The 23,170-nt window shown below is 45.0% G+C and overlaps 2 protein-coding genes across 4 annotated transcripts in view; both read left to right on the top strand.

Moving 5' to 3' along the window:
- The window catches only part of LOC135395245 (ras association domain-containing protein 10-like), a 48,146-nt gene extending 30,806 nt beyond the window's left edge, over positions 1-17,340 (top strand). For 2 of the 3 annotated variants that reach the window (XM_064626483.1, XM_064626484.1), the window contains exons 2-3: positions 7,183-7,242; positions 15,455-17,340. In XM_064626483.1, coding sequence (XP_064482553.1) covers positions 15,465-16,706 — 1,242 coding nt within the window. In that variant the 5' untranslated portion in view covers positions 7,183-7,242; positions 15,455-15,464 and the 3' untranslated portion in view covers positions 16,707-17,340. The remainder of the gene's footprint in view (positions 1-7,182; positions 7,243-15,454) is intronic. The other variant, XM_064626485.1, reaches the window with a different exon arrangement.
- A 1,271-nt stretch (positions 17,341-18,611) lies between these two features.
- The window catches only part of LOC135393779 (uncharacterized), a 41,231-nt gene continuing 36,672 nt past the window's right edge, over positions 18,612-23,170 (top strand). The window contains exon 1 of the mRNA XM_064624038.1: positions 18,612-18,761. Within this exon, the coding sequence (XP_064480108.1) occupies positions 18,752-18,761 (10 nt within the window). The 5' untranslated portion in view covers positions 18,612-18,751. The remainder of the gene's footprint in view (positions 18,762-23,170) is intronic.

Genomic DNA, 23,170 nt, shown 5'->3' with positions numbered 1-23,170 from the left:
AGGAAAACGGTAACGATAAGACAGTCACTGTTAGGCGCGCAGCCTCTTGTTGGTGTGTTTTGCCGACAGCCTTCATTCTGCAGCGCGCCTATTCGCCGGCATGAGAACCCCACGGACATTATGGGATTAGGGTACCTTTTTGGTCGCCGTCGTAGATACGTCACCGAAGTGCCTCCAAGGACATTGGGAGGGTTATAATCATGCAAGTAGCAGAGTGACGACGGACCAGGGTGGACAACAGGTAGTCCAAGGGTAACCCATGCGGGGCCGTCCCTTTGGAACACTGCGACAAAAGTCGCCGCTTGTCGTGCGGCACAACTGTGATTCGGTTGATGAAGTGCTTGACTGTTCTCACTTTCACCACACATTTTGTATATTTATACTGACGTCAGTTTCGTGTGTGCTGATTGGTAGAAAGAGATTGGCCTATCCTTTAAGAAGGCACCCGCGCACGTTAGCGAGGTTGATTGCTGATGGTCTCGCTGCCACTTAGGCTAGCAGTTGTAACTGCAAGTTCCTTGTAATAAATGTATATTGTTGGTGTTCTACGTCAAGTCCCCGTTGACTCCTCCTTTCGTAACGTGTCGATGTAGCGTCGGGACCGCAAACCGTTCCTACGACTCTGCGGACCCACTTCAAGAACCCTACGAACTTATCTGACACGCTATTCCTTTCAAGTTACTGACACCCCGTTGTTCATTTTTTATTCGACAGCTTCCTTGGATTGGATTGGATTGGATATGAAAGAGAAATATGGACAGCTTCCTTTATAGTATCGTTTTCGTATGCTTCTGAGATCTACTAGAACTCCCAGTTCGAGATTTTATAGCCCGTAAGCGCGCTAAAAAATGAAAAAAGGAATACGATAAAGAAAAACTGTCAAATGCTCATCAAAGATGCTTGGCATGTTTTTCGGGCATGTTATCGTGATTGCCCTTCCGACTCTACAACAACTACCTTATACTTCGCACCATGAACACCGTTATGGGGACATAAAAGTAGTGCTGCAGAGTTTCTGAAGCATGAACAATTACCTTTTCTTCATTGTTCGAACACTAACCTATTCGAAGAACTATAGCGAGCAACGAGGGGACGAAACATCCATCGTTCCCATTAGGGTTAGTAACAATGTATTCACGTGAGCCACATCCTCACAGAATGTTCGAGCGGAAGAAAAAGCAATAACTTGCTCACGGAGCGGAAGTTATGCTGCGTCTTATGTTGAGCCATTCGCACAGCGCAAGAATATCGAAAGTGGCGAACTTGGCACATAGCAGACGACACCTGTCATCTGGCCTGTCGTTTGCTACGGAAAATCTTGTGGCAGAGTCGCAGGATATTAGCCCATGGTTGGAGCACGAAACGTACAAGTCGTTGAGCGCTCGCACCATGCTTGCACATGATAGTACTCACAGATTTAGTCTGAACTAAAGAGACTGCGTTACGGGGCAGCAGGGAAAAAAGTAATTGAGTAGAGTACTAAATACTGAACCTTGAAAAGTATTTGAGTAGAACACTATATAATTACCCAAAAAGTAATTCGTTACTTTCAAGACACTATCAAATTACAATTTGTGAAATTTACTGTCAAACAAATACAAACAAAGCGGAGACAAAAAAGGACGTTGTTCGAGTAACTCTTCCTTTTCCCGCGATATCTTCTTGGTACATGTTCTCCTCCGCGGGCATCTCGCCCGATAATGTCGCGGATACCGGTACTGTGCCCAGAGGAGGAGGAAGGAAAAATGAACGGAAGCGAGCAAACCTCACTGAGCTACACCTACTGTTTTAATCAACTGTTGTAATCAACTGTCGCTATTACTTCATGAAACACGCTTCGTCTTCCTGGGCTACGACAGATCCCGAGCATTCATCAACATACCCTTCAGACCAACTGCCCCGCGTATCCACTAAACCCAAAGGCCGCGTTTTCAGGCTACGCCGCAGCATGACATGGGTACCCCGGAATACCTCAAATGAAATGACGTATGTATATGTAAGTGGCATTGCGTCCAACCAAAACAGACCAAGTTAATCTTTTTCTCTACCTTCCCCGTCTCCGGAAAAATGGGGTGGGGGGGAAGAAAGGGAGTAACTTAGGAAATGAGTAAGTTACTGGCGAAAAATATTTAAGTTAAGATACTAAATACTGAGTTTTAAAAGTATTTCTAAGATAGTAAGCTACTCCAAAAAGTATTTAAGATAGAGTAACTTGAGTAGAGTACATAAGTTAGGTACAAGTCTGGCTCGCACTCACGTGCAACCAGAAATCTGTTCCATTTTGCACATCTTCTGCCGGAGTATTCTGGAGAATGAATACGAGGTAAGTTAGGGCAATCCCGCACAAAATCAGCGTCTTAATTCGCATTTGGTCCTTTCCAACCGTTGGGAAGCTCAAAGCGGAACCATGCGTAAATTTTAAATACACCTCAACTTTCCAAACTGAACATCGCAAGCAACGAAATTATCGTACGTAGTATCGTAGTACCTCGAGTAACTTAAGGTACGTAAACTTTCAAGCGCTACAGGAATGGCTACCACATGCTTTAGAGCATTTTTAGCGTTGCGCACGACGAAAGAATCCCCTTCTAAGATTGAAGCACCTGCCAGTCGGGCAACACACGCGTTATCGTCGAATCATCTCGCATCGCAGAGAGGAATGACGGTCGGTGATCATCTTTTCCTCTAATTAGAGCGGGCTAATGACAGGTCGGCGAAAATTCGGAGGGCACTCGATCGGTTCGTGTCTGAGAGGCTTCGTAACATGCCAGGCGTGAAAGCTGAGCAGTTCTCACGTGCTTTCCTCCGTCACGCGTGATATATGCCGATGCAAGTCGGCGGGAATTAGCTCTGGAAAGTTACTTACTATCTTCAGTGTAGCGTGAGGTATGTTAAGTACGACTTCTTATTTGTTTAGTTAATGAGTCGCGTGACCTTAACGTGTAAGGAATGTGAAGTATGCTCGCTGAGCGTTTCCTTGCAGTTGCCCACCCGTGAGCTCCTATGAGAGCGACGTCAATGTACGCCCCCTTACGTCCGGAGGTGAAGTCATTCTTTTGGTATACAGCGGCCGTCTTTTGATGTAACGAATGGTCAAGTTTTATTGGCTACAGACAACGAGGGTTGGGGGGTATATGTTTATTAGCAAAGCAAAGAAAAGTGGAGGGAAGGGTTAGCCTGCGCCAGACTTGTACACGTTACACGAAAAAAATTTGATTGATTACCGTTACTATTACTCTGGTGACAAAAGTAATTTTTGACCGACTAAAATTGTAATCAAGTAACGGCTGAAAAAGTAACGCGTTACTGTGACCCTTACTTTCGATAATCAAAACAACAACAACTTTATTACGGGATGATGACAGGGAAGTTTCATCACCGGGCGCGACCCCATTTCTGGTGGTGATGCGGGGAATGAAATAAGCCCTATAAGCCACAATGTAATGAGCCCCATCACAATAAGGATCGCAGTCCTGTGGTGTCCAGAAAGGTGAAGAGAGCCTTTCGATAATAATAAGTCATATGGCTAATTAAAGTTCCTGAAATTACACATACCTTAGCCCGCTTTTTGAGGTTGGTGTTCGTTGCCTTTGAATAGGATAGGAGCTGGTGCCATTACGGAGACTAAATCTCGTGTCTTGAGAATCCTACCGAAGTTATGTTACTGAAATCTTCTTGTCTCACTTTACATTCCTGCAAAATATTTGGGATACGTGACGCGAAAGCTAAAGAAACAATTTCTATTTTTGAGAACTGTGCCATCATGTTAGGCTCCGACTGAGTTCCGGTCTTCCGGGTGGGGGCTCACTTTTTGCACTCCGTTACCGGAGCACCACGTGACATATCCTCCGACCGCTCCGACCTTCGAGCGAACACAAGGAAGGGGAAGACATCTCTCCCATTTCCCCCTCTTTCGATCAGCGTCACGTGACTTCTCCACCACGTGGCCCTCCCCGGACGCCGGCGTCGTTGCAAGGAGAAGAGCGCTCTCTCCAGAACATGACATCACTGCAATTTGTAGGCAAGACACGACGTCACCTGCTTCACGCGTCATCTAAACTCGTGGAGGTCACAACGCTCGTATACAGAATCCTTGAGGTACCTTCTTTTCAAGGACTAAATAAAATAAACGCCGTTTTCCCCAAGTCCGGAGTGGCACTTTAACGAGGCTCTTGGTAACAGAGTACATTACTGAGTAATTGTACTTTACTTGAAGTCAATTTCATATCGTGTACACCTTCTCTAGTGGTGGTGGAACCGTTGTTGGCCTCACGACTGTAGACCTTCTCTAGTACTTTCCAGTCAAGTGCATAAGTACCCAATTGGGATCGCAGTCAAAAATCGAGAGAATACGACGAAATAATTTTTTTGCGTGTCTTGAAGGGGCATGTTTGAAGAAACTCCATTATTGACAGGCTGGAAATACTGACAAGTTATTAACAACAGTGCGTTCATGTTGTCCTGCAGTTACAAGTTAGGTTTTTCCCTCCGGTTCTCCTAATAATTTATCCTACTGCATTTTTACATTATTTCCTTCGTCGGAAGTTAGTAATTGTTCTATTTCAGTTGGCGTGATTTGTTTTTGTTTTTCAAGTATTACGTAGTCTAGCAAAGTAAGGGACTGACAACCACGCATCCATTTGATTTATGCGTGTTACCAGTTTGAAATGGTCACATGGATACATTTCTGCAGATAACAAAGCCGCATAAAAAATGACGATTTACATTGCGTTTGATACATGTGCATGCAAACTAAATTTACAATGCACTCGGCAATGTTTCTCTTCCGTGCATGTTGTCAGTGAGGTCGCCATGTTCACACTATACTTGTGCTCTGTCATGTCTTTACCATCCATACGTACCATATCCACTATCTTTTTACAGGAATGAGGAATCCAGCAAAAGCTTCTCTTAACAACGCACAATCACATTTTTTGCCCTCCAACAAGCGCTTGGCCCGTACCCTATCTTTTTTCAACCTGCCACAGTCGAGACCTGTTTCCACAAGCTCGCTGCATACAAATGTCATACCTCGAGATAGGCGATTAGTAGTGACTTTTATTTTAATGGCATCTACGGTGGCATATAGTATGTCCCTTCGCGACACGAGACAGACAATTAGAGGACGCCCTTCTTTCACTGAGCAGGACATGTCCAGCCATTCACAATATGGAGTGACAGCCTACGTGTTACAAGGCTGTGGGAGACATAGCTGAATGACGTGTGGGTGCTCGCACAGAAGGAAGATGACGCTGTTATACGGATTATTTATTTATTTATTCAGCGTTGGTTTAATTTTTGTTGCTTCTTATAGTTATTGGTTTCATCGAGAGAGGTGCAAATTTTGTTTCTATAGAGGTACAATCTCAGCTGCGAGCAAAGAGAGTCATTTCTCATAGTAAGTTTTATCATATGTGCTTCGCGACGTAAAGCCACGAACTTGCACGAGCAAGATGGCATTCGCTAATCACGACGATGACGATCCGTTGAATAGTTTGAGCGTGTCATGTGTGCTTAGGATGATCGCTTTCCACGCCCAGACTGGGGGAACTAACACAAGCTGACTCGTTTCGTTAAATTTAACGCGACTGCTCCCCCTAATCTTTCCTCTGACATTCATTTGTATTCGGTGTTTTTCGGTTAAAACCGAATACGCGGGATACCTTCTCTTTTGAGGAGGGGAGAAGGGGTCCCAAGGGTCCCTTGTTTTGAGTCATGTCATCATTACTATCTAGCATGAGCTACTGGCAAAAGAGCAGAATGACCATGGTAGAAAACAAAAACAAAAGCGTGAGTATGTATGTTCCACCAACATGAATGACTGCATGGAGCACAATTTGGTTAGCTAAGCTGCTGTGCGACTAGACAACATATTAAACTTTGCGCGAAAGGAGGCAAATTGTCTATACTCATTTCGCTTTTAGTATGCAATCAAAATTGTCACGTCGGTTACTTTATTACCACTTAATACATTATCACAAATATTATCGAATGTTATCGAAATCGCGTAATCCTGGTCATATCCGCCACCGTGGCCATATAGTATCGGTTGAAAGGATAATAATTTGGGAGTCAAGGTCGGGAAAGCCACAGTGGGCGATATCGACGTTATTAAAAATGCACAACCCATACAATATCGTTGATGTACGCTCCGTAATTCGTGAGACTGATCGCGTAGCCGATATTCGACAATTATGAAATGATAGCTGCAGTGTGCAAAAGAAACACGGTGCATGTCTAATTAGTACAACACCTGGTGCACTTTCCAGCATGCATCACAGCGCATAATATTGCTGATAGGGAGCTCCACCCGGCAAGGTACGTTGCCATCTCAAGAGACACGTCATTTCCGGCGGAAATGGTCTTCTTTAGAAGTCGGCGGCCGAGGCTTCTGCCGCCATAATTTCCCACGGGATCCCAGTGGATGTCATGAGCAGCGTTTTTCTCAAATCTCATTTCTTGTGTTTTGTCATTCTTTCGGTTTTGCTCGGTATACTTGATGCGAAGAAAGAACCCACGCAATTATCTGACGTTTCTTTTATGCCCACTGTTGGTGGCAGCTTGACAGTCGATTTATGCGTCAACGGAATTTTTCGAGAGCTTTTCCAGGGTGGAGATTTTCAATTTGTTTTCGTGCGGAGAAGCTGAGCAAGAAATTGTGACGCGCACAAAGCACCTCCCAGAGAGTTATCTCACACGAATGGCTAATGCAGAATATAAATTTGAAATTTATTAAATGTAAATGGTCATTGGAGTATTGAGTAACGGAGTATTGGAGTAACTGCAAAAGTAAAGATATACGCTACAGAGGCAACAATCACAACATAGGCTCATACACCGATAGTGCACAAAACCTTATAAAGAGATTCCAAAGACCCCTACCTGCTAATTTATTTGATTATGTATACGTGATGCTCCTAGTTTCAAGAAAGCGCTCGAAGACGTGACGTAAACTTGTGTGAGAAGTGATACTGTGAAGAAGCATTGTATGTGTGTATCCTATCCTCTCCCGTTATAGCTTGACTGAGCCGATAAATACAATCGTAATATTAACGTTTCCGTCGGTGTTTATGGAATATTACAAAGTAGTCTCTGCGAATCAAGTCACCCGTTAGATGAAAGATCGGAATGCGCGAAATCAACAAAGTTGACATGGTCTCGATATATGTTTCTTCATTGCAGGTGCACAAGCGCAGACGGTGCACTCCACTACTCCTCTGTGTAGCCGGCTGAAATCTAAAGGTAAACGGTATATCACAATGTGTGGTACTATTGCGCACTATGGCTAGCGTGAAATAGTTTCTGGGAGGCTAGCGCGGAAGTCGTTTACGTACAAAATGTCGGAACTGCATCGTATCTATGAAAGAGCATTCGTCCTGGAAAATTTTATTACAGAAAACAAGGGGGTGCCTCCGTTTTCGGACCGAATACTTCCAGTCTCAAATTTGAAAAATCGTGCGCTATTTCTTTCTAATGGAAAATGAAAATCAAGCTCCATTTACGTTCCTTCATCCTGCCGGCATGACCTCAAGGAGAAGTGGGAGAGGCGAACTTGATGCCGTACAAGTATAGCAATTTATTATTCTGTCTAACTCATCTTAGAAGCGTTTAATTGTAATTTATTTAATTATTTATTGCTTAGTCGCCAGATATCGCTTCAGGTTTGCTGGATTCATTCAACTGTTTCACAATACTTCTCCGCAAGTGTTGTGGGTTGCCAGTGATGCTCGTAAATTCCAAGTCCACGTGGGCAGGAGAGTCTCTCCGAAGGTTCTCCGAAGTAGCTGTTCAGAATATTTTATTAACGTAATTATCTAATTACTACACAAGTAACAGCCCAGACTACACTTGGCTTTTAAGTAACACAATAACAACGTAGATGTTCTGCGTGGCCTCGGTGGCTCAGTCGGTAGCGTGTTCGCCTTCTGATCCCAACCTGGTGGTACAAGTTGCTTAGACACGCCGTTTTCCGCGAGGGACGTAAAATACGGGGTGCAGTGTGATGAGTTTTCATCGCACGTTAAAGAACCCTCAGGTGGGCAAAAGCAATCCACAGACCGACCGCTGTGGCGTCGCTCACGATCTCAGACTTTGTCTCGCGACGTAAACACCCAATTATTATTATTAGATGTTCTGCGTGCATGCTCTCGTTACAAGTAAATTAAATTGTTAAAAACACGTACAATTTACCATTCGCATGTACACATATCAGGCAAAATGCGACTGAAAATTTTGTTGCGATTATTTACACTATTTACATAATCTGAATCCCTCGCGAGAAAACGAGGTTCCTCAGAGCAACGCACCCATACTTGACGCATATATACGGATTGGACCACTGACGCAGGAATTCCTGCTCCCCTAGGGAAAAGAGACGGTGCTCGAGGTAGTCACGGAGCAAACACATAACAACAGTAAGTCTCGGATGCATTGCTCGAATGCGGCGATTCTGAGCTACAGCCCGGCATCGGAACTTCCAGGGTGATTACTTCGGGCGCTCACTGCAACGTTACGCCTTACAGCGCCGGCGCACTAAAGCCCACAATGTCCACACTGCAACACACACATGTAGAACATGTGTATTTCTTTCATTTGCACCACAGTTAGGGCAAGTAGGATTTCCGAAGTAGCTATGGCTTTCCAAGTGCTTGTCATGCTTTTGACATATGCAGAAGGCAATGGTTACAAGTCGACAGGCGGTCATCCTCGCTTCATCAGATTGACCCGGAGCTGAAATTCCGTGTTCCGTTCAGCATACCGCGACCTATACAAACACTTTTGCATCGGTTTCGCCTTAACGTTCCACATGGAACAGTTTCTCCATAAAGTCGGCAGGGCTAGTTCAGCAAACTGTCCAGTGTGTGCATTTGTGGAAAACGCGGAACACATCGTTATGCACTGCACAAGATATGCGTTCCAAAGAGCAACGTTGAAGACCGCTCTAGCTCACTTGGACCTTTGACATGGTCAAGGTGCTGGGTGTATGGGAACCCAAGAAGAGAGACGTTATCAGCGCCTGCCAACTTCATAGTGATCAGTGATATGGAATCTGTATTTTAGGACCGCATTCTAGGCATGTGTCGTCGTCGTCGAGTTCCCCTTTCCTGTTAGGTTCTCGCAATGCATTTCACTTCTAGGGGATGTAGACTGTCACGTACAGTAATGTGCACGTACAGTTGGGTGACTTGGAGGGGTCATGTCTTTCTATTTTTACCTTTTCATCTTTATAGTTTTCTTTCTCCTTTCATTCATTTCATTTCCTTTGTGGGAGTAGCAGAATTCGTCAGGTGACGAATTCAATATCTTCCTTTTTTTTCTATAATCAAACTCATACTCAAACTCAACTGTGATGCTTTTGAAGCACAAGAGAAAAGCAAAAGCGTGGTGCGGAGAAGCTGTTGGATTGAGTTGCGGAATGATCCAACCCATGAACATCACAATGACCGTCAGCCGTAGCAACCTGGTCCTGCGATATCGATGCCAATTCCAATGCCAACGATTAAATGTCGAGCACTGTTCAATATACCGAGGCTGCCCGAGAGCGAGACTTGGTAGGCGGTCCATCAGCGGTGGTTCAGCACCTGCGGGTGCTGAACACAATCCTCTTCGCGGAACCCCTGGGTTGAGAAACTCTGGTATATACGTATATGGTGCATGTACGACAGAAACGCTTTTACTTTTACTTCGATCGACGTTCTACGATTTTTGGTTTGTCGTATACTACATCTTGTATTATATAGATTTTACAAGTACCCTTTCGAGCCTCTACGAGAAGGTTTCAGTCTGTAGATAAATTTACGAGAAAAAAGAAAGAATAACTTGGCCACAACAGTTGAATGTTTCTTCACACGATGAATCAGTGTTGAGTTTGCACGGATTTCTTCCGAAACGTCGGACTCTTTAGACAAGACTTCAAAGGCGTAACGCTACAGGCGCCACTCTTGAAACGATACTTCACCTCATAACCAAAACCCTGAAGGCCAGCTATTGAGCAGCATGACACCGTTATCACTAGGGTTTCCAACCTCCTTTCGTCGGACTGACAGCGAATGCGCTCAAAAAGTCCTCGCGCGTTATCCCCCCGAGAAGCATGATGTTCGGCTATTTTTTCCGATAGGATAGATCCTGAATGTCACTGTCAATAATCATTAATTTGAGTAAATTCGGCACGCTGTTCACATTGGTGGGATGAAAAAGTGACATTTACTTGGCAAATTTCCGAGTTCACTTGGCAAAAATTTACATACTTAAACTTAGGTTACATGACATGCACATCAGGAGGTGGCAATAACCTAGTAAGAACAAATGCCTTTGACCGCATGATTCTAGGTGGCGTTGTTTTTTTTTAAATTAGAATTCAATGACACGTTTTCTGGGACACCCTGTATGTGCATAAGTCTGTGTGGCCCGGCTTACTGACGTGCTCCAAAGGCAGGCTAAATTTTCACCCCGCGGCTCTAATTAGAAAACATCCATCTACCCTGTTCTGGTACCACGTGTCAGGTTTACCCACCCCGTCCTCTTTGCCAGGTTCATTTTTATGTTAGATTACCCCATTTATATGTGCTCCCGTATTACGTGGAGGAATGCGCCAAGGATTGTGGGGTATACCGAATATCGAAGAGCCACGCCCGACCAACTACCCGCTTTATGACAAATTGCTCCAAGGGGCTGTGGGTGTTGCTCCATGGAAGATGACGTCAGCAGTAGATGAGGAAGGTGATGGCGTATCGGGTGGTCAGGTCGTTGACTTAAGGGCAGGTCAGCGTTGCGACATTGGCATTGTCCTGCACTCAACAAACAGAACCACAAAAAGTCGTACACTGTTTTTAGACTGCGTATGTTATATTCCTCATTTATTTGATGACTGTAAAGGGTAAGCGATGAGATTATGTTGCATGCAGCTATGCACGTGATAGCGCTGCTTAATTGATTGATATTCATTACATCACGCGCGTATCGTAATGTAGGCCAGAGTGTTTAAGACAAAGTTTTACATGTATCGTAATTGGCGAAATACAAACCCTCCGGCGTCGAGCTCTGATGTCACAGACCCAACACTTCTTCTATTGGTTCTCGTAAGCACGTGACGTGTCCCGCGGGCGCCTCACTGGCGGAGATGCCTGCAGTGACGTCACAGCTGGCTGAGGTTCGATATTTGCGGTGCCGATTCCCTTTCCTTTTTAATTTTTTTTTCTCCCGCTAGCGCCGCGAAGCAACTGTGACTATGTGGGGCGTACATACGAGGACGGTGGAGAGAGGGGGAGACAGGGGGGTTATCCACAGCCATGCCGCTTGTGCCGATTTTCTGTCCGCCTCTCACCCCGTTTGCTGAAAATGCAGGTTCATATATCGATGCCAATAAAGTGTCGCTGCAAATAAGTAAGTTATTTTGTATGCTTAGTGATGCATTACTAATGTCATTACTTTCATCAAGTAATAACATTACTTTTGCATTACGTTTTCCCAGATGAAGCCTTTAACAACATTCTGTTTGAAGGTCTTACTGGAAAGAGATGTGATTGGTCTTTTACTTCCTTACATTTAACCGGTGGTAGTGATGAGAGTTTCTGTAACACCACCAGCAATGGGGTAAAGCATCGCCCCTGGCGATGAAACTCCTCATTCGTCATCTTAAAATAAAGTTGTTGTTGAGCAGTATGTATAATCTAAATGATCAACATTGGAGGAGATTTAATTAACAGGTGGCTAATCCAAATTGTCTGCCCTAGTCACAGTTCATAGCTGCTGGTAGTAATAACTGTAACGAGTAATGTCATTACGCATTATCCGACCAAGATCTAATGACATTACATTATTAATTCCTTTTCCAAAAAATGCACTGCATATGCATTACTCATTACCAGGATGTAATGCCATTACCCTCTTTCCTGTCTCGTGGTCTTCCAGATCCTAGGTTACGCAGGAAGTACTTTCGTCCTCGCTTCTTTCGTATAGGTTTGTTCATAATCGATCCGTAAGACCGGATTTCATCTTGCCGACCTTCTATGTTTCTCCCGGTCATGGTCATCCTTTGAAAGTTCTCTGCTCTTTTTTTTTCTTCTTCATTTTTCGTAGTTCAACGTAGTTTTCTCGCTGATTTTTCATATACACTGTTAATGAATGGAATGATCGTCCGCAGTCATTAGTCAGCATTACAGATACTAATGCGTTTAGCAAGAGCTTACCACTTTGCTTCGTCGGTCCATTGAATGTTTTTCTTTTTTTTCTTTTTTTGTATTATAGTGTGTCACGCTTGCTTTTTGTAACGCCCTCTCGGGGCATTTAAGGTATGTCCATAAATAACTAATCGTCTGTTACACTTGTCCGGCATATACCTCGCGACGATGTGTCATAATTACTTCAATATGTGACTGCGTGTGAAGTACCTTATAGACAGCAGAAGTTTTGGAGCCTCAAAGCTGATATTTGTCGGTTCTGTATTGTGGAGTATTACAGCAGCCTTTTGAACATCTGAGATAAGTGAAGTTATTACTAATCTGTTGTTTTTCTTCTTCCTTTTCTCTCGATGATGTTCGTAACGTGCATATTTATGAAAACGAGAATATTCGGGCACTCAGTCGATAACAATGGTATGAGTTATTATTTGCTCGCTTAGTTAGGAATGCTTCATAATCTCATTAGGCTGTTGCCGATATCGCTTTAATTAGTCACGCAGCTCGCATTCTTCGACCGCATAACGAGCATAGAAAATTAAAGGTCATTAACTTTCAAACGCGAACACAACAAACACGCCGTCGCTTACGGATCGTCACTTGCAGAGGCGTTCAATGCAAGATCAATGGCTGTAATTAGTCTTCTTCACCGCAGGGCTTTTCGCTACCGCACGCAGCTTAAGAACGCGTGCACCGCTATTTAGCACGCTAATGATACCGCAAGAAAAGATGCGCCAATCTATTAACCAGACGTGGAAATTTCGGTTCTAGGAAATTCTCAGCATGATATTGTGCTTCTTACGTTTCTTTTTCATGGGCGCGCTTGGATTTGGGGGAAGTCGGGATGTAATGGCTGTTTTTATGTACACTTGTTTCCTTTAGTAACCTTCGTACATTTTCTGGCTGCATTGTTTGTTGGATGCCAAAGGAAGGCTAAAAGAAGTATAGAAACAGTTCAAAACCACGGCTACACCTTTCCATGTTGTACGAATATTGACGTTTTCTAAGTTGCAGGAATCTCTGTTAAACGTTTTATGCTTTAGTTACCATAAGCTTTCTTTGCTCAGACTGCCGGGGTTATTCGCGAGTAATACCATAAAAAAAAAAAAAAAATTAACTGCATTGAATCATGTTGGAGCACTGTGTCAGCTGCGTATCGTAGCTTTGGATTTGGAATTTACTCGCATTTAATTTTAAGCACCTACATTTAGAGGGCGGCAATTATTAAATCATCTTTGGGCAGCGTTTACATACAAGATGGCACACGTATACATACGTTTTAAACTGTATAGACATTCTCGTTTTGAGGGCGTTCGTAAATGTAACTCGCAAGCTTTCTAGAGGTTGTCTTTTTAAAGGGGACTGGACTTTAGAGATGTTATTCAGCGTGTGACGTCGCTGCGCGTGAACCCAGTGTTACACGCTTTGCAATGCATAGTTTTGCCACCGTACTTATTGATGGGCAATGCCCGCAATTTCCAATTTTTGTTTTTTTTTTAACAACAGAGTGTGATTTTTGCGAAAGTTGAGAAGTTACGGTCCTGAGAGCTTACGTTATTGAATAAACTCAAAGCTAACTTCTCCATGGCGCTCCATTCCTGGTATTTACCAGTGGCATGGTCCAACCGTCTGCTCGTTGGTGGTAGCCAAGGTCGTGCTGAAGACTGAGAGGCTGTGGGTTGGAATCCTACCAACGTCTCAGGTTTTCCAGCAGGCTTTCCAGATGAATGTCGGCACAGTTCCCCTTGACACATTCCTGCTATGCTCTCTGCATCTGTCCACTTCTGTCATCCTGCCTATGCCTCACTTTGAAATCACCAACTCTCTTCTCCCCTCCCCCTTGTTTGTGTCTTTTTGGCTATAGTCGTGACGAGGCCAACAACGGGCTTCGACTGTCAGCCGCTCATAGTCACAGGCGCTAATACGGAATCAAAAAATCTTTTTTCTGTTTTTACCACCGGACTGTGTATTTGTTTTATATCGCCTTCATCGTCCAAGGGCATGACTTGGAAGGGCTCATGTCGGCCTTTACAACAACAACAACAACAATAAATGATGAAGAAGTGATGATGACATGGGATGGGATGGGTCAGCCTTTAGCATCACCACCCCGTAGTACACTCCTCTTGGGTGACATTGTTCTTACCCCATGAGTTGCTGGTGGCGTACGCCATATTTGTGGCATTATGCAATTCATAGTTGCCACAAGCACGGCGGACGCCTCCCCCCGTTTTCATCAAATCAAGGGAGAGAATGTTGCCATTAGGGATGATGATGGTTGGCTAGGAACGTGCTATGCGGTGAAGCTCTGTTTTTAGAGTGTCGGAACAGATGGGATGGAGCTCTGTTTTTAGAGTGTCGGAACAGATGGGATGGAGCAGGATAAGCGAAGCGGACAGTAGATGCTTAAGATGTCTGCCTATAGGCTTATCCTGCTCCATCCCATTCACGTAGAAACATTCATTGAGCACATAAGCGTTTCCTCGTGTGATCATATCAACCAAAACCTCTTTTTCTTTTCTCTCTCTCTCCCTCCTACGCGGCGACCTTGCCAGTTCCACGCCCTCCCATTTAACAGTTGAGCCGGGTTAATAGAAACACAAACCAGTTTAGACCAGCAACGAGCCTGAAAAATTGGGCGTCGAGCTCAGTTCAAACGGCATTCCTCTTTTCAGCAACCTGAATAGATTTTGCTGCCGGATTAGGATATCGTCTTCTTCGTTAAATCATCTTGATGGCGAAGCGTTCAAAGAGATCCTTTCGAGGTGAAATATACCTTGCTTATGGGGAGAGAACTGAAAACAGAAACAACACCATGCAATATTGTTCTTGTAAATGGAGTAGGTATACAATGGAATACCGGCCTTGCCTGCATCGTTGTAAATCTCAATTTCGAAAATGTTTTCAGCACAGTATCAATTTTCCGATGTCTGGTTCCATTTCGAATGTGTTTTGACTTTCAACACTTTTTCAGCGGGCTTTGCATCCTGCCGTAAAAATAAAGTTTAGCACGCTTCGATCAGAAAGGTGGCTTTCTATACATGAGTGCGCAACACTGGGTCGAGTGACTGGAAGCCTGGCTTCTTCACGTAGGGCGCAGTGTGGTTGCCTCGCTCTATGCATCTCTTTAACGCCAGCCTGGATTGCGAGGACATTTTTGTTGCGTTCCGTCTTAAGTAACTCAGTAGGATACAAGCGAAGGCAGTAACGTTCTTGCGTAAATGTCAGGCAATGTCGTCGAAATGAAAACTAAACAAGATGTTCTCCTTTCATTTCAGAGGAGCGACCATGACAGCCGAGATTCCAGTGTGGGTTGGAGGCGTCCAAAAATGGGTGACGGGTATAACCAAGAGAACGACATGCGAAGACATCGTGCGAGCAGTCCTGGCGTCATCCAGATCTTCCCGTCACAAGTCTTCTGAGTCTTCCAGTCGCGACCCCAGGAATTATGCGCTGGTCGAACGTTGGCCCAGAGGAGAGCGTCCTCTCGACAACCAGTCTCGAATACTCAAGCACTGGAAGTCCTGTGGCGAGGAACAATCGAAGGTCCGGTTCACACTCAGGAAAGTATCTTCAACATCTAGCTCGTCCTCTTCCTCATCACCAACAGCGACTTCACTAGAATCAAAGACGTCTGATCCGAGGACGTCTTCGAAAAGTCGTTACTACCGTCACCATCGGAGGAAACACTCGTGGACATCATCATCGTCTTCGTCATCCCCGTCCAGGTTCAAAGCGATTCACCCCAAAAAGCTTCTACCAACTGGAAGGCATGCAGGAGATGCTAACGACAGAGAAATCAGGGACCTCATTAAGACTGTTATCTGCCAAGGCGAGAAACTAGATCGACAGACCGGACTTCTGTCGAAGAAAGACGACGAGATCGAGTATTATGAAACCCTCATACACGCGATGAGGGTTGAAGAGATGGGAGTCAACTATCTTCTTGACACCTACTTGGAAGGAAGCGAAGAAGGTTGCAGAACTACAGCGGAAGCTCCAAAACGCGAAAGCGTTCAACAGACAGTGCAGCATTACGAAAAGGTCCTCGATATCTGTCGAAAGATAGTCATCGAAGAAGAAAAAATACGAGACCTGTCGACGCAGCTTCGAGAGAGTGTTTCGATCGCCGAGGGACGCGACAGAACGACCGCGGAAATCTCCAGCACGCAATCTGAAATACAAAGACTGGCTGCCGTGAACGAGTCACAGCGCGAGACAATAGACAGGAACTGTCGGACTATTTTAGACTGCGAGCGTATCCTCCAAGAGAAAGGACATTGCGTGAGGAACATGGAGGAAGAAATGAGAATACTTGAAGACGAGAATGTTCTTCTGGAGCGGGACTTAAGTCTGCTTTCTCAGCAGCAACAGTGGACAGATGTGGTGGGAGAGTGTTCCGGCGGGGATTGTTCAGCGCGATGCGCTAGTGACTCGTACGAGTGCAATGACTCCAACTCAGACACGGGTATCAGCTCCCTCCATAGTAGCAGTGACGACGGCGTCTATGTCCTCGATACTCTCGTGTGAGGTCACTCTTGTGGTGGGTCGCCGCACTTTCAGAAGATGGTGCTTGTGTTGTTGTGACATTGTTCGGACGTGTACATTTCGACAGTGATGTATTGTATATATGGCGCGTGAGACACTGTAAAGTAGAAGGTATGTTCAAGAATACTGACAATCTATATACGTATATTGTAAAGAAGCTGATTTCCAAAGGAGCTTTTCTATTGTGATTGAGGTAGAAGAGAGCTAATACTCGCCGTACATCTCATCCCAAAACCATCTCGCTTTCTTTGTGATTTTATCTCCCATTTCTCTTTTTCTTTTTATGCACCAGATATGAGTGAAAGAGAAGAAGCAACTTGTTCTCAGCACTTTGTTTGTTTCAGTAGCATTCTTACTTACTGTCAGGTTCAATAGTAATGTTTCCATTATTGAGTACTATTGGTTTTCATAATGTACAGTGAACGTCTGCATGTGTAATATAAAGTAAGGAATAGTACTGACGGAGAAATACGACGAAGGGGTACTAGCCTTCTTTAGCTAGGAAACGAGCTTTACATTTGAACCAAAACAAGTGCACCTGTAGAGATGTTCTGAAGGCTGTATGTAGTACTATAATAATTGAAATGACTGGTAAAGTACTTCAATTGTAACTTTTTTCACCTTCTCTCTCTTTGAAGCATTGTTTTTACAGATACCACCTGTCATGGCGCGTCTGCACACATATCGATCCAGGATCCTAGCTCAGGGACTAAAGCGCAAAACTTTCTCTTCGCAGAATAAAAGATACCGTTACCTCTACAACAATACAAAAGGAACGGGCGATTCATCCGTTGCATCGTTCGTGATTTACACGCGAACGAAACCGTCTCTTTTCGTTTTCCCTCTTCTCTCCTTCTCAAAAAGGGTACAAGTTGCTCAGACACGCCATGTGTTGAGATTTCAACGCACTCAGGTGGGCAAAATTATTTCACAGACCCGACCACTGTGGTGTCGCTCATGATCTTGTTGTCTCGCGACTTAAATACCCGAATTATCTCCTTCTCAAGAAGCAGAGCAATACGGAGCGGCCTCTCATTGGTCACATCAAACCAAACGATGCCCAGCGACGATTGGACAAATCGTCTGAGGAGAGCAATGATTGGCCGCTCTGCACAGTCACCGTTCTTTGGAAGAGGGAAGCGTAAACTGGCGTCTTCGTTCGCTTGCTAATCACAGACGACGCAAGGTAGGAATCTCGTACCTTTTGTATTGTTGTCAAGGTAACGTCATGATTCCGCGAGAAGCAATTTTTACGCTTTAGTTCCCCTTTAATCGGCAGTCACATAGTTGACAGTGCATCTTGAATGAGTGTAGCGCGTGCCTAAAGCAAATGGGGGTATATATTTATTAGAACAAAGAAACAAAAGGAGGGGGTGATAACTACTCGCCGTTGTTGGCCAGACAGAAGTGTGCATCGTCACGACTATAACAAAATAAACGGATGGAAGACAAAAAAAAAAAAAAAAAAAGGAGGAAAGGTCAGCCAAACGGTATGTCGGTAGATGGGGAAATGGAAGGCCATCCCCCGAAATGTTATGTCTTAATTCTACTTGGACATTGCGTTACATGCATCCCGAACATGCTTGAACGAAAAGAACGCCGGTAAAAGCAGTCATGCTGGTCTTATCGAGACTGGAGAGGGTGAGCCCCACACCTAGATAGCACGAAGAGCGTCTGTCATTGGGAATAGATAACATTAACATAGAACAGGTAGCATAGGGATACGTTGAGTGCTACAACCCAAGCAGCACAATGTACTGAAAGTCAAGTGCAATAGGGGTGGACGGGTAGATGGAAGGCCTTGAACACGCTCTTGCAACTAAAGATCATTGATAAGACACATACCGACCACCCCTATTGCACTCGACTTTCGGTACATTGTGCTGCTTGGGAAGGCGAGGGGAGCAGACGAGTAAACCTAACCTTTTACTCAACTTTGCAATGCCGGTATTCGCCGTGTTTTCAGAGAGAGGACCCTTCTGAGTTCAGAATCCTAGGCAGTGGATGCCATCCACCATCTCTTCCGAATGAACCATGGTAAGTTTTTTATTAACTTGTACGTTGTCCTGGTCCTGGTGTCGTTACCTTCTGTATCTCGCACCACACTGCAGTTCTGGACTCTTTCCAAGGGGACAACGCTAGCGTAGCGGCAACATCTTACCATATACATGAGTTCCGGGCAACAGTTGACATTGATCTTGTTTGAGGCACTGCATGGAGCGACCGGACTTTCAATTTTACGGCAACACATTTTCGCAGCTATATTATGCACCCAGCACATATAGCGTTGGTTGCAGTCAGTAATCTGAAAGGGCGGCGGCGATGACTTCTTATGTCATGTCAGATTACAGGCAAACGGCCTCGGACTGGCTCACATGGCGATGTTCTTCTCACTTTGGTCACGTAGTGCACCGCATATTAATGTTTGCTAGAGAGATTAATCTAAATTTTTCAGTTCTTTTCTTCTTTTTTTTTAAGAGATGAGTTAGGATAGCCAATATTTGGCTCGCTACTCGCTACTAAAAAATTCTCCAGGGCGAAAAAATTTCAGTTTGTCATATTATAGGGAGGGCTCATACGGCTCGACTTCTCCCCTGATGCCAGTAAAATATGGGTGTCGGTGTATGGGTATAAGGTACTGCTCCCCAGCGGTTGTTATTGTTGTTGCGTGTCCTTCCTTGCTGGCTCCCGAACACAAATGGGAAATGGAACAGGGAGGTGATCGATCCAATCGAGACGAGACGCCGTTTCTCACTGGAGAGCTCTGAAGTTGGGCTTACCACTGTCAATGCCAGGCAGCGATACGAAGTAGAAAATAAATTAGGTGAGGACAGCAGGGAAAGAGAGCATGACGAAAAGTAACCCCGTAGTTTCATTGTTCGGTTAATTTTTGTTTTTTTCTTTTGCTGTTCATGCATACCTCTGACGTAACCAGAAGTCTGAGCAAGAAGCGTGACGTAGCATTGTGACTCGGTCTCTGGCGTACAGCACCATTACCACACTACGGGCTAAAAAAAGAAATCGTAGGTATTTTATTAGTATCATTCGCTCAAAGACTCAGTACGGAAAATACGAGTGTTCTCTGTGAATGTTCTCAGCGGCGGTTCCACAAATTTTCGAAAGAAGCCGCAAAGCTCCGTAGTTTCGAATTCTCCAAGAATAGCTGACGTCATCGTGAGTTGGCGTCCCTCTCCTAGAAACAGCGCGAGCATCTGCGTTTTTCATTCGACGTTAGAAGTCTGCCAGCAACTGTGGTGAGCAGACGGAAATCGACGTTCGCGAAGCAGTGTTGCCAGACGCACTGCAGACTGTATACACTACGACGTCATACTTCTCGAAACTAGAAATTAATGACACTTTCGCTTCACATAGAGAAACAACATAATTGCGAGCATACAGGGCCGGAGGATTGCAATGGTGTAAATTCGGTAAGTACTATAGGATTTGGTCTAGGCATGAACTGGGCGATTCCCAAAACAGGTGTTCAGCGCAATCTAGTTTATCAGCCGATCCCCCTCGCAAAGGTCAGAGCCGACTCCCCGCCGCGTACATGACCCGCATGGACACACAACTACAATCGAGCATACTTTTATTAATGTCAATGATGCTGGGAAGGGTGCCTGTTGTAATGCCATTTGTGTGAAGGCGAAATACCCAGCGAAAAACCTTCACATCGGAAAAGAGAACAAGCAAGACAGGATTTTGTCAAGGCTGGATAAAGCCGGCCGCAGTTATTTTTGTTTAGCTGTCATTCGTTCATCCTCTACCGAAAGTATGCAGTTGTTCGATATCCATTCAGAATGTTATTCGAAGGCCATACATTACGGCCGTACTATATACGGAGACCGATAAAAAAGTATCCCCAATGGATTTACTGTATCTAACACTGATTTTCACTAATTTATCTCTGCCTGTAATATGCTACGGAACCTCTGTATGCAATAAGGGGATAAGTCGAATTATCCCCCTTTTGAGTATTTTTGGTACAACGACATCTATACGTACCAGTATGTACTCGTCAAAGAAAATTTAGGGCCGTATTGCAATTTATTGACCCGCTATAGGAAGGCAAGAGACGGGAAATGCATGCGTGTTAATGGGATGGACAGCCAGATGAGGCCCCTTTTCTACAAACGCATACAAATGGTGTAGCTTAAATTTTGCTACGATGCGGAAGTGAGCTTCGACTTCCACTCGAAAAACATTTTCTTTCTACCTCACGTGACCGTGTCAGCAGTGCTTCTGAGCGTTGTAACAGGAAAAATGTGTGTGCACTAAGCTAATAAGTCATATTTTGCTGGCCATACAGGACATTATTTTCAAGACTGTGCTCGTTTATTAGCACGATAAGCACGATCTAGGCTGCTCCACTGCACGAAGGTAACTTCGCCCGTCCTGGCGTCGCCATCAAAGTCTGACTAGTGAAAACTTTTTTTTTTCCTGCACGGAAACCCTGTGCGTGCGGTGTTCTACATAAAAAAAAAGAGATATGTCATACTCCTGGGTTTCGTTCAATTTCTGCTAAGCCACACATTCAGAAACTATAATAACAGGAAATGCATGTAGAGTAGACACATGCATATATGTTACGCACTTTGCACTTGCGTTACTGGAGGAAACTCATCTGCAATTACTTTACCAAATATTCACTTACGGTTTTCTCGGATTGGTAGTTTTCGACTTATCCCCTTATTGCATACAGAGGCTCAATTGTGGCATGCAATGAAGGAAGCAAATGGCCATTCAAAACATAGCAGCATTGATAAACGATGAAAGGGGGAGAAATAATATAGGAAGCCTGTGGAAGGGTTTTATTTCTGAAGTGTTTCTAGTGTGCCTTTTAACTTGTTAATGCCGAATGGGCAAATAGTGTGGAACCTGCATATATGAGATAAGACTCCCTGTCACGTCTGTCGCGTGTAGATCTGAACCTGGTCTCTAGCATGTACGAGGGGTGTTCAAGTCAAACGGGGACTTTCTATTTCCTGAGTGTACAAATGGCCCCCGCTACTTCTTTTTGGTCATTTTCACACGCGACAGGCCTCCGCGTTCACCACGTGGTGGTCCAAAGTTTGTGCAAAACAGAAGACACATGCTGGACAAGATGGCCGACAACGAGATGAGCGCGAACATCGAACGGCGAATTGTCACGAAGTTTCTCGTGAATGAAGGCGTAAAGTCATCTGAACTTCACAGAAGACTTCAGGCTCAGTATGACCACGATACACTTAGCCACAGCAAAGCGTTTGAGCGGTGCCAACGGTTCCGAGATGGCCGTACATCAGTGCAGGACGATCCCGGCCGGGGCGGCTCAGAGCCCAGAGTCACAGTTCCTGAGAACATCCAACTTGTGGAGCGCCTGATCCTCAAGGACCGACGGATAACATGTCTCGAACTGGCTCGAAAGATGGACCTTTCTGTGGGAACATTGAACACTATCATTCATGAATACCTCCAGTTTTGGAAAGTTAGTGCCCGTTGGGCCCCGAGGCAGCTCTCCGTGTTTGACCGGCAGAGAAGACTGGAAGTCTCCCAAAAGCTAAGGTACCGTTTCGACACTGAAGGACAGCCGTTCCTTGATCGGATCATCACGTGCGATGAAACGTGGGTGGACCATTTCACTCCTCAGTCCAAACGCGCATCAAAACAGTGGAAGCATCTGAGCTCGCTAGCTCCCAAGAAGTTACGAAGCACCCCGTCTGCGGGTAAGGTCATGGCCACGGTATTCTGGGACAAGGCTGGCGTTGTTCATGTTGATTTTCTGCCCAGTGGTACCACCATCAATAGTGCATATTACTGCCAGGTTCTCAGGGATGTGCATAAGGCGCTGAAGCAAAAGCGGCCTGGCCTCATCACCAAAGGAGTCCTCCTACAGGACAATGCACGCCCGCTTACCGCGCACCTCACGACACGCACCTTACAGGAACTTGGCTGGGAGTTGCTGCCACATCCCCCTTACAGTCCAGACCTCGCCTCCAGCGATTTCCATCTCTTCGGGCCCACTGAAGGCGTCCCTTGGGGGCCGCCACTTCAGCTGCGACGACGAGGTCAAGAATGCGGTCCGATCATGGCTGCTACGCGCCGGTAAGGATTTCTATGCCGCTGGCATCCAAGCCCTCGTGAAACGCTGGGACAAGTGCATTAGTGCTGCTGGAGATTACGTTGAAAAATAAAACTAATTTCTCGCCTGTAAGTCCATTTTACTTTTGCGAAACATGAAAAGTCCCGGTTTGACTTGAACACCCCTGGTATATAGTTCAATGTTGTCAAAATTGTGACCAGGGACGTTAAAGTGTTCGGCAACTGCCTTGATGAGTCTGTTAGGGGTGTCGGTTCTGTTGCCGGTAAGGCGGTTCATTTGTTGCTCAGCTTCACCAATGTATTCCGTTGAGCAGTCGCCTCATTCAATGCGGTATACATGACATTGGAGCTTGTGCATGTGAATG

This window comes from Ornithodoros turicata, chromosome 5 (assembly GCF_037126465.1).
Source record: "Ornithodoros turicata isolate Travis chromosome 5, ASM3712646v1, whole genome shotgun sequence".
NCBI classification, from domain to species: Eukaryota; Metazoa; Arthropoda; class Arachnida; order Ixodida; family Argasidae; genus Ornithodoros; species Ornithodoros turicata.
This window is presented reverse-complemented; position numbering and strand designations above follow the sequence as displayed.